The following is a 12,581-nucleotide window of genomic DNA, read 5'->3' on the forward strand; positions in this document are numbered from 1 at the left end:
ATACAACCTTAAGTTTTTATGGTGTAACATTAGGCTTAAGCCTGAATGTTATTCTTTTCACAAAAATTGTACTGTACCTACCTAATAAAAATGTTTTCAGAAAATTGTACAAGTACCTAGGTACCTATATTTTATGCAAGACTGTCAATAAAAATGTTTCCAAAAGCAAAATATAATAATTTTTCTGTTAAATCTATTTTACAATTAGAAATCCAAAAAGTAAATAATGAATACCTATAATTCAGATTTTAAATTAAATAAAAACTAATTTCAGTATAAATGATTTATTTAGGTATACAATTATACTTACTAATTAATACATGATCGTATATTATACAATTGCACGTACCTACAATAGACAGGTAGGTATATTTATAAATTAAAATTAGAAGTAACTGACTCTGTTGTGTAGTAGGATTCGAGTGTACCTCGTCATTGAGTAGCCACTGAAATATATGTATTAAATCTGAATTCAATGATTCATGACCAAGGTTACCAAACAAGAGGATTAAATCCAAGTTCGAGGGCAAAATTTAAAATGCTCAGTACTTTTTAAAATAATATTATATTCCTAGATATTATGTAAATATACCTCACGAGATTATAGTAACCTGCTGTCTGTGGATATGCGAAACTATTAATTTTTTAACTCTAGTTTAAAAAAATAAATCATTCAATAATACAATTTACATAATATTGAGTGTGTATACATTCCTATTGAATACATTGTTACTTATATTCGCTCAACAGTTCTATGTATTGAATTTTATATATTTATAATACATATATATATTAATGTAAATAAATATGTATATGATGATCTCAATAAAAAACAAGTCGTTACGTTTCAGTGAATATTTAAGAATTCAAAATATTATATTGTTCTTGATAATTTTTACATACACAATGTACTAACAATAGATTCGAAGTTTCACGATTATATTTTTTTGTTCCGAAATCAATTGATTTTCACATCGTACATGTGTGTATTTTTTCTTAAAACTTTCTTGCAAAATAAGACTGATCAATTTATGGCGCGACTCGGAACAATACCTACATATAAAATAAATCAAAATATTTTGAAAATGTTATGGTGTATAGAAAATGCTAAGATAAACATTCAGTCAAAATTTCATGTATCTACGGTCATTTTTTTTTAAGTTACACCAAAAACCAAATTCAATTTTGTGAAAAATCGATTTTGCGTAAAAATTCCCGTTTTTCCTTAATTTTTCTTTTGTTTTTCCCGGCGCTTTTGAAAACTAATGTGAAATTTAAATTTTGACCTCCTCAATGCACCAACGATATTCACTTTCTGATCGAACAAGATACTGAAGTTGAAAATCGTAGCATTATTTCGACTACTTATCGTGTACACAGACACAAAAAAAATAATAAAAATAAAAAAATAAAAAAACACACATCATTGTAAAATCAATACATTCATCGTTCCACTCAGAATCTAAAAGTAAATACCTAAATAATATATCTTTAATTTTGTTACTGAATTTAGAATGTTGTTATCATTATGGATCATTTATATTATGTATCTAAAATCTACGATATTGTATATAATAATTGTTAATTACATTTTATTTTTAATAGATAGGTAATAATCACCAAAATATATTTATAATTAGTAATACCTAATTATGTGTAACAATCTATAATTTTACTCCAATACTATTAAACACTACTATAACAACATCTAGGTACTTTAATATTTCAATAATATATTTGAACGATTTATTTATATAAGACTTATTACAACTGAATTAATTTTTTTTTTTGTTTTTACAAATTGCTTGCTCCGAGTTCAGACATGAAAGTCAAAGTTGGTACCTACATGTGTTTTAATTCCTTTTTTTAAATTATAATAAAACATAAAAAATTAAAAATTAAAAAATGCATATACAACCAGTTTCAAGGTGTTTCAAGAAAAATAAAATATGATATAATATTTAGGTAGGTATTTGTTTTAAATATTCATATTTTATATTACTATTATTGTCTGCTATAATATATTACAATGTGTTTTGGTGGCATTTTGGGACTTGTATAGGCAACACATTGTACTCATTCTTATCAATCAAATCATTCTCAATTGCTAACTTTATACTCGTATAAAAAGAAGTCCTTGAAGTCCTTGGAGAAATTCCGATTTCCTTCCAAATATTACTAGTGAATTGAGCGCCGCACGCCGTGATCTGGTACACCTCGAGATTTTCATTATGAAAAATTCACTAATGAACAGCTTTAAATTACCAGTCTATCAATTATTATTAAGACACGTACAAAGGTGTTCGTCGAGATTGGATGACGACACTATGTAGTTCCCAATAAATACGATTTAGCAGAAAATAATTAATGGGACTGTAATATATTATATTTCTATAGGTACTTAAATAAAAACAGAGGATAACTAATATCGACGGTCCGTATGCGGAGTGTGGGGTGACCCAATCACATACACTCTCGCCTTTAGGCATATATCTATACGCATTCCTTAAAAACACACAGCGACACATGCAACACATAAAATATAATATTCAACATTTCTCCCATCAAACGTTTAGTAAAAACAATCCAATCAATTATCAGTAGTGCCAGACGATACCGTTATTGTGACTCATATTATAATATTATACTGTAAGACCCCTTAAAAAATCTCCGATCAAGACATTTGGTAAAAACAACACAATAAATTACTAGCGGCACCTATTTGTCACACACTCACAACGCACAAAAAAAAAGCAGATCGTAAACACATCAATACTTTAACATTACGTATTAATCGATGCGTATCAAAAGAAGGGATTACAAAAAAATCACTCTATATAAGAATCATGCAGAATCGACTTCCGATGCACAACGTCCCCACGCCAGTATGCACTTCGACAATAGTTTTGCCATTTAAAGCGAGTGCGTTTATATATGTATGTAGGTATATTGAGTTATTCCAGCATTCGGTATGACTTTCTAAATTAATTATTTTGTATTATCGAACAAATTCGCCTTGTTAATAATTTATTCGCCTATCTATTTACTTTTTGCAACAATATAAGTTTTTGACAGGGCTTAAATCAAAAATAATAATACCGTTTACCGTTATATGGATATTAAACGTTGTGATCGAATGACTGTTTAATGTTATATAGAATTTATACGTTATTCAATTAATACGTTTAAACGTTATAAACATTTAAATGTTATTTAACTTAAGCGTTTAAACGTTTTAAAAATTTAAACGTTATGAAGCGTTTAGCGTTATCTGATGGATATAGCTTGTTTCCCACAAAAAACCGAGTGATTGAAAAATATAATATTACAAAAATAACCATAATATATATTTTACTGATATTTATAATTTTATAAATATATTTTTTTTCAGGCAATTATATGTTTCAATCATATATCGCTTACCGATATGTTATCCGTTATCGATTTCAATCGTTTTTTGATATGTTTAACGTTATACTCATAACGTTATAAAAACCTGACTAAGCCCTGGCTTATGAGACTATCATCGTATCATTGGCCAGTTATAGTATTATTACACAGATATACAATTGACTATTTAGAATATTAGTATAATAATAATGCTCATTAATTTAAATTACATTCAGTTGGCGAATTGACTATAATATTATGTACTCTCGCTACGGATGTAGGGATTTTTAAGAGCTCTGTTTAGAATATAAGTACAATAATAAAATAAATGCTCATTAACGTAAATTACATTCGGTTGGCGAATTGACTATTGACAAATGTACTCTTGCTACGAATGTAGGGATTTTGAGAGCATACGATAATAGTCATATCTCAAATCATTGGTAACAAATTCAATATTCTATTATATTAGTGTATAAATCACATCGATGTCATACATATAACTCAGCAGAAAAATATCTTTTAATATACTGAGTGTTAAATATACAAATCAAAACACGTAATATACACGTACATACGCCGCAGTGACTTCGAACATCGAACTTAACCCCGTATCCACGAATACAACTACATACTCAGGTAAATTAATCATAATATTTCATAATATACATATATATACATTATTATAAGATACGAAATGTAATAAAGTAGTAGAATAATTATACGTGCCTAAATAAAATCACCAATTATCTATAAATCAAACCAGAACGTGTAAATACATATGCACATCCATAATATACCTACTATAATATCTTATTACACAAAAAAATATTAATAATTTACTATACCGTCTAACACGTGCATTATAATAGTAGAAGGGTTCGTCGTAGCACCTCACTCTTAGAAAGACAATATTTGAATGGGTCATCGACCTCCCTGTCCATATAATATTATTACGTAGAATATCACTTTATCCCCATATCCACCCTTTTCTTTTTCTATAATTGTTACTTTTCCATCTCCCTTTGTCATTTCGTATATTTATTTCACTATAGAACATTTGTAGGAAAATTGTGATGAATACTAAATAGTAGTGAAATCACGTTTATTTTATTATAAAAAATATAGTTTTTGTTTAATAATAAATTAACATTAGCTAGTCTTGTGAGGTATTTAAATAATTTTACCTACTCAAATTTGTACTTTAAATACTTGTTTTTGTAAAAAGTACTTTGACAAAGCATTTTAATTACTTTCTCGTACCTCAGCTAGAATTGTATCTATGTGTAAAAACTTGTGAGCTATGTAATAATGGTAAATTTTAAGTGTGTATATGTTCTACTACTGTGTGTAGCCTGATCTACAAATAAACGGTTAGTAAATTTATTATCTGAATCTGTACTGTAATTAAGACTTTCAGGCGTTGATATTGTACTAAAAAATAAAAATGTAATTATTCACGAATATCATAAGAAAATGCAAAACAATGCAAAAAAAAATTTGCCTCTGTGATGCACGAATTATTGGATTTTGTATTTTATGAGCTGTACTGAAGACTGAAGTGCTATGAAAAAAATTTAAATTCTACAAATTCCTAGCCCTATAAATTACTATACTTAATAGCCATATTAATATATCGTAAAATATTTTTAGTAATATTATATAGACGGACAGGCAGACAGACTTTTTTTAGTATGAAATTATTCATCGTCGAATTAAAATTTAATACGTCTATTACAATGACTTATTGAATGATGGTTTGTCAACTATGAACCACACCTAGAGTTTCTGTGTTTTTTTCCATGCCTACTAACAGATCTAAATCAAGTCACTTGATCGGCATATTCTGTTTCCAATTTTGTCTACAGTAAGCATTTATTATAATAATGGTTTGAAAATTCCGTCAAATAGTGTACCTATCTTCATATTTAAAAAGCTATGGTGCGATGAGCCAAAAAAACCTGTCTTTAATGTGGATGGAAGGTCGGTGAGCAGTCTAACGCAAGACTGGTCGTCAGCTGAGAAACCGGTTGGCCGTAAAAACTTTCCTGTCTATTCTGACGTAACTTGTAATACGCACCACGTAGGTTTAAATTCCAAATCAAAATCCTATTGCAGTAGAACTAAAGACTGCATGTAGTCAGCATGCATCTAGTCTATGAATGTTAAATGTAGAACAAACATTTTTTTTTAAGTATAATAGTTTTATAAGCCTTAATTTCTACCTAATGTTATGTGACAGTTCGTTTTTCTAATAAATCAGTTTATTCCGTTTAACAGTGGTTCAAAAAAGTGTGTATCATCTATTCTTACCAACAAAAAGCAAGGACAATTATTAAAATATTATAAAAAATTACCTAGTCTGTTAATGGACAAAAAAACGACCGAATAAAACAAAATTCCACTTTATTAAAAATACAAAAAAACATTTTAACTATTGAGATTTTATATACTAATTAATATTCCAATGGACAGGTCATTGGTTAAAGCATATCTTATACACATTTTTTATCAGTATCATCTGAACCATACTATACTAAGGACCCTATAGGTTCTCTATAAGTCGACAACTACGAATAGTATATAAATAAGAGTAAACACTTTATAATTTTACTTTTTATAATTTGTAATTATCGTTTCTTAGTGAAAATTAAATTTTCAGATAAGATTTCAAAAACAACATACATTCGGATAAACTAGTTAACAATTATTTTGGTAGATAAATATTTAACTCAACTGCTAATACTTTCAGACTTCAAAGTTCAAATATAATACAAATATACAATATGGGTTTATTGTCTGAAAATTATGAAACACAGTAAGTAGAGTACATATAATAAATTAGTATTCATATTAAAAATAACTAAACATTTAATTAAATTTAAATACAGTATTGCTTTATGTTTGTATTAATTTATTAATTGTATCATGTTTCAGATCATTGATAAAAAAAAGAAAAGTGAGGTGGAACCAAAAACTATCAAAGTGTCTTTTCATTGTTGTATTGTTCGTTATTTTGAAAGTGGCTTTTGTTTATATTCTATACGTTTTAATTAGAAATGGATCAGAATCAAAAGAGACACCAGAGGTATCACTAGTAAAATTTAATATCAGTATATCACATATAAGGAAGATGGATTTGAAAAAAAAAATTATTATTTTACCAAGCAATTATTTTTTCTCATTTATTTTCGAGTTTAAATAGCAATGGTCAATAAAGTAACATATAGACTAAGACTGTATCAAAATTATTTTATATTTTAATGCCTTGTGCAGATATTTATTACATTGAAAAAAAAAACCATAAAATAAAAATACACTAGATGAAATCAAATTGAGATTATCACCAGCTTCTTTCCCCAAATTAAGTAACTAATGTTCTATTTTTTTTCTTAACCCACATATACTCATTATTTCCATGATATTGATTGTATATGTTTCCTAAAAATAAAAAAAATATTTTAATGACATTTCATCAGCTATTCAAAATTCAAATACAGTAAAACTTCCACTAACGGTTACCTCTATAGGACGGCCACCTCTATGTAACGGTCAATTTTTTTGGTCCCGTCGAGTGTATCCTAGTGTTATTCTATCTCTGTAAGACGGGCACCTCTAAATAGCGGACATTATTTACAGTCCCTTCGGTGACAGTTATATTGAAGTTCTACTGTACAATATTTTTAAGGATATTCAATCCCAGCTGTGTTTTCCAAATTTCAGCCGTTCCACGGCTGCAATTGCAAAAGAAGGAATTATATATAGAAAAATTATTTACTTAAAAAAAACCCAAAAAAAGCAAAAATGAATTGGTTTCTTTTGAATCAGAATGCGAAACGAAACGTATTTATGTATACAATTAGAATTTCATCTCATATATAAAAAAAGAAACATATGCTTTAAAATCCGATCCTTTGTTATATATTTTAATGCCTGTTGAAAACTTTTAACCCTGTTTTTAATTATTCGTAGGTAGCTGAGCGCACTTTTACTGTTGATTACGAACGTAATGAGTTCCTAAAAGACGGCCAAGTATTTCGATATGTTTCCGGTTCGCTACACTATTTTAGAGTTCCTAAACCTTACTGGAAGGACAGAATTCAGAAAATGAAAGTAGCTGGTTTAAACGCTGTATCGACGTGAGTACTTACAAATTACAAAAATAATAAACAAATATACAGTGTTACAGTACCTACATATTTTATAATGAATGCTTTATATTATAAATTATCTATTTATTTGGACGTGTTATAAGTAGTGTTCCTATGTATCGTGGTCATCCAATACGGCAATACGTCATAAATATAATTTCAAAATTTTAGTAGAGTAAGAAATAAATACGTGTCATACTAAGACAAAGCTAGGTTCTTAATTTTATTCTATATGTAAATCCAAATTAAACTTTTGTTTGACTTTTAGTATGTGCATATTTCTTTCTCCTATACATTTCAATATATATTTTAAATTTTAATTAATGTTTTCCGCATCAATGTTTTTATTATTGATTTAGTTATTTAACCAGATCCAATTCAGGAAATATACTTATTTAAAAAGTAAAAATAAATTCCCGTTTTTAATTTAAAAGTTTATGATTTGTGAGTTTAAGTTTAAACCATATTTGATGATTATTTAGAGCTACAAGTAGTTCTCTGCCTTACTTATAATTTATTATTAATAAATAAACGACAATGCAAATCTCACATTAATATGAAAATGTATTTTATTGTTCTTGTAGTTTTATACTGCAATAATATTTTTATTTTATTTTTTTATCAATTGTGATTTTATAAAATGAAGAAATTAATAAAAGTAAATTGATCATAATTTAAGACGCTAATTTTAATAACTATGTGTCTGGAAGTAAAGTTATACGTTGACAACAGATAAAAATACAATTGTTTTTAATGACATTTTAGTTATGTAGAATGGAGTTTACATGAACCTTATCCAGGTGTATATAATTTTGAGGATTTCGCTGATTTGGAGTATTTTCTGAAATTAGTTCAAGACGAAGGGATGTATTTGTTGCTCAGACCTGGACCATATATTAGCGCTGAAAGAGATTTTGTAATTACCCAATAATACATTTTAATAAATTCGAAACTAGATTTAAATGATTGTTATTTAGTGTTATTTATTGATATTTATTTATTCACTCCAGGGTGGATTTCCATTTTGGTTATTGAACGTAGTGCCGAAAAATGGTCTGAGAACTAATGATTCAAGTACGTGTAGCGATTACTATTAACTATATAGTTATGACATTTTGTTTTTATTTTTTTAGGTATAGTTATCTGCGTTTGGCAATTTAAAACATTTTCCTATTTACAAAAAAAATTAAAATTATAGTAATTACCTATATGCTTTGTTCTCTTAATTCTTATATACCTATATTGATATTTGATAGGTAGGACTTATACGATTTTACATAAATAATTTTAAACTATAAGTTTTAATACATAAAAACATTAAACATTAATTGAATATTTGAACATTATAGGTGGATAACAGTTTTTCGTAGAAATACAAAAAACTTATTTTTTTTGATAATATATTTCATGATACTAATAATATTTTGAATAACAGTAAAAGATAAAAAATACTAATAAATTAAAGTGTATTTGGGTATCTTTAAATTAATAAACAATTTTCTTATTTTTAAATCGTGAGTTAGGGTTTTTGAGAAAAAAAGGACAAATTGTTTTTAAACACATCTATTTATTACATTATACTCTGTATAATACTATTATATTATTATAGGTACTATTACTATGATTATACTATTATACTATGTACATTTTAAATTTAAGGTAGAAATTATAAATTATTATCCAATTTATGATGAATAAGTTAAAAATGCATCCCTCATAAATTTGTTAATTTTGACCCGCTAAAAACGGGTTCTCTGATTTACGCATATCTATACAAGTTTAATAAATTAAATAATAATTTTACAATTACATATAATTAGCAAAAGAAACGGTTCACTATATTGCCATACTCGACGATTATTACTGTCTCGGTTTATTTATGACACTAAATTCAAATCACTATACATGTAGCTTTTATGATTAGTGGATTATGATAGTAATAGTTTATGAAATTATCGTATTTTTAACGACTTTTGTTTAATTTTTAGGTTATAAACATTATATTGCAAAATGGTTTAATGTACTTATGCCTAAAATCATTCCTTTTTTATACGGAAATGGTGGAAATATCATTATGGTTCAAGTATAAACCTATCACACTATTGTTAAGTTGTATTATTATATTATTTTTATAACTAATTTTTCGTTGTTTTATAATAGGTAGAGAACGAATATGGAACTTACTATGCGTGTGACCATCAGTATATGATATGGTTACGAGATTTGTATAAAAGTTACATCAAATCCAAAGCTTTACTTTACACAACCGATATGTGTGGAGATTCATACTTTAAATGTGGTCCCGTAGCTGATGTTTATGCTACCGTGGACTTTGGCCCTTGGAACACCGATGGTAAGTGTTTTAACTGCCTATACTACATAGAAATATAATAATAACTATTTTTCGATCTCTTTTTTTTAACGTGACTTTTAGTTAATCAATGTTTTCAACACATGAAAGAATTTCAAAATGGAGGACCGCTAGTTAACTCTGAGTATTATACTGGTTGGGTGTCCTATTGGGGTTCACCAATTGTCTCGACAAGCTCTGATATATTTTTGTCTACCATGAAAGAAATGTTAGCTTTGAATGCATCCGTCAATATTTTTCTTATCCATGGAGGGACAAATTTCGGGTTTACTTCTGGTGCCTTCAAAAATAGTAATCAAAGTTATAAGTCAGCAGTAACCTCATATGATTTTACTGCTCTATTGAACGAAGCTGGAGATCCGACCGACAAGTACATTAAAGTTAAGAAATTGCTCGAAGAAACTGTAAGTCTTAATGATATAAATTTATGTGTGTGAATATGTGTGCATAAATATATTTTAATTTGAATTAATTCCGCGTGGAAGAACTTCGCAGTATCAAACGATATATCACTCGTTCCGGCACCCAAAGGTTATTATGGAACACTCAAAATGCAGCATCTGGTTAGTATTTTCGAAAAGGTCGCGCAACGGATAAAACCGGTAGAAAGCGATGTTCCACTTGGTTTCGAAATCATGAGTATAAACACAGGATTTGTGATGTACGAGACTATTTTGACAAACGATCAAAAATTCGTCTCAGCTCCTGTAAACCTTACTATTAGCAAAATCAGAGACCAAGCAACCATCTTCTTAGACCAGGTATAAGTTATAATGCTTCAGTCATATCCTAGCTGGTTAAAGATCCTAAAAGATAACTTTTTTCAATTGAACTAAATTTGATAGTTATTTTATTATAATTTTGGGTTTATAAAAAAAACACGTTCTTAAGTATCTACATAATTATTATCATGGTTATTTTAGAAGTTATAAAATAAAGCTACCAAAATATAGGGATTTTCCAAAACTTATATCCAGAGTAACTATATAATATTATATTTCAAAAAAAACTACCTATATGCTATCAATTTGTTTAGGTACAAGTGAATATAATACCTCGAAAATATGAAAATTTACCTGTAACCTTAAATATAAACAGTACAGTTCAAAAGCTAAGGATTCTAATAGAAAACCAAGGAAGAATTAACCTCGGAAATTATATAGAAGACAGAAAGGTTACATGATGGTTACAATTTATTTTAGTGATTTTTCATTAAATGTATCCTATGTGCAGGGTATTTTTGAACCTGTAACTTTGGGTAACCATGTACTGGGTCCGTGGAAGATGATAGCATACCCTCTGAACGAAACGTCTTGGCTTTCTACTATCGAGCCACACAAACAATCCGTATTACCGGCATTTTATAAAACAACATTTACATTGCCAGATAATTTATCAAAACCTTTAGATACCTACTTGGATCCAACTGGTTGGAAAAAGGTTGGTTTTTTTTTTTTATTAAGTATAACAGATCAAAAATAATTGTAGATTATTTATTTATTTTTATGAATCGCTCAAATGTTTTTGTTTTGTGTTTAAAAGGGTGTTGCTTTTGTGAATGGGATTAATATTGGTCGATACTGGCCACCGGCTGGACCACAAATTACTCTATACGTTCCAGCTTTATTTCTAATTCCTTATCCTGGAGAAAACAGCATCATTATGTTAGAACTGGAAGGTGTTCCTAAAAATTTGTCAATATCGTTAGTCGACAAACCTATTCTCAATGGTAAAGTAAATCAAGGATTTTAAATTTCTTAACATAATGTAGGGGATATAAGTTTATTTATTTTTATTTTTTACGAAGTGTTTAATTAAGTCGTTTCTAGGTCGCTATCTAATCCTACTGATATGTACATTTTTTTTTTATTTTTTTACATAGTTGCGATATCATACATAAAATGTTAATATAATAGGTTTAAATATAGATTATAATCTGGACATGGTGTATCCTTCTTAGGCAGTGACTAGTGATAGACGTCGCTTTCTGCGGTCGCAAGGTCTTCCTTTCTTGAGTCTGCAAAGTTTTGGAGGAATAAGTTCAAAATATATTGCTTATTTTATTATTAGATTCTGAGTGAAACGATGAATGTATTGATTTTACAATGATGTGTGTTTTTTTTTAGATTCTGAACGAAGTGATGAATGTATTGATTTTACAATGATGTGTGTTTTTTTTTTTTTTTTTTTTTTTTTTGTGTCTGACGACAACTTTTGGAGCAGTAAAAATTGTACCTTTTCTGAAAGGAAAGTGAATCTAGTTGGTACTTTGGGGGGTCAAAAGTGAAAATTTCCCAGTACTTTTCAAAAGCGGCAGGAAAAACCTTAAAAAAATAACGGAAAAACGCGAATTTTTACGCAAAACCAATTTTTGACAAAAACGAAAACTTAATTTTACTGTAACTCAAAAAATAATTATTGTAAGCACTTGAAATTTGCAACAGATGTTTATATTAGCGTTGTCTATACAGGGTTAAATTTTCAAAGTGTTTCGACTTTTTTTGAGCTATTTATAGACAAATGAAATTTTCAATTTTTCTAAGTATTTTTTTTTAAAATAACGATAAAAAATTTTTGGTTGGATAGAAAACTTTGAAAATTTAATACAAGGTTTCTTATAAGTTGTTCTCACAGTGATAAAAAAAAATCCAAAATCGTTAGTCACAATT

At 27.9% G+C, this 12,581-nt stretch overlaps 1 protein-coding gene across 1 annotated transcript; it reads left to right on the forward strand.

Moving 5' to 3' along the window:
• The first annotated feature begins 5,510 nt into the window (after positions 1-5,510).
• Positions 5,511-11,853, forward strand: LOC100165440 (beta-galactosidase). Its single transcript, XM_008184974.3, has 13 exons — positions 5,511-5,983; positions 6,053-6,208; positions 6,328-6,478; positions 7,363-7,529; positions 8,307-8,457; positions 8,552-8,615; positions 9,530-9,624; positions 9,702-9,894; positions 9,976-10,316; positions 10,398-10,673; positions 10,949-11,086; positions 11,146-11,352; positions 11,455-11,853. Exons 2-13 carry the CDS (start codon positions 6,177-6,179, stop codon positions 11,662-11,664), a joined length of 2,025 nt encoding a protein of 674 aa, XP_008183196.1. The 5' UTR covers positions 5,511-5,983; positions 6,053-6,176; the 3' UTR covers positions 11,665-11,853.
• Positions 11,854-12,581: the final 728 nt, after the last annotated feature.

The sequence above is a fragment of the Acyrthosiphon pisum genome, chromosome A2 (genome assembly GCF_005508785.2).
Source record: "Acyrthosiphon pisum isolate AL4f chromosome A2, pea_aphid_22Mar2018_4r6ur, whole genome shotgun sequence".
In the NCBI taxonomy this organism is placed as follows: domain Eukaryota; kingdom Metazoa; phylum Arthropoda; class Insecta; order Hemiptera; family Aphididae; genus Acyrthosiphon; species Acyrthosiphon pisum.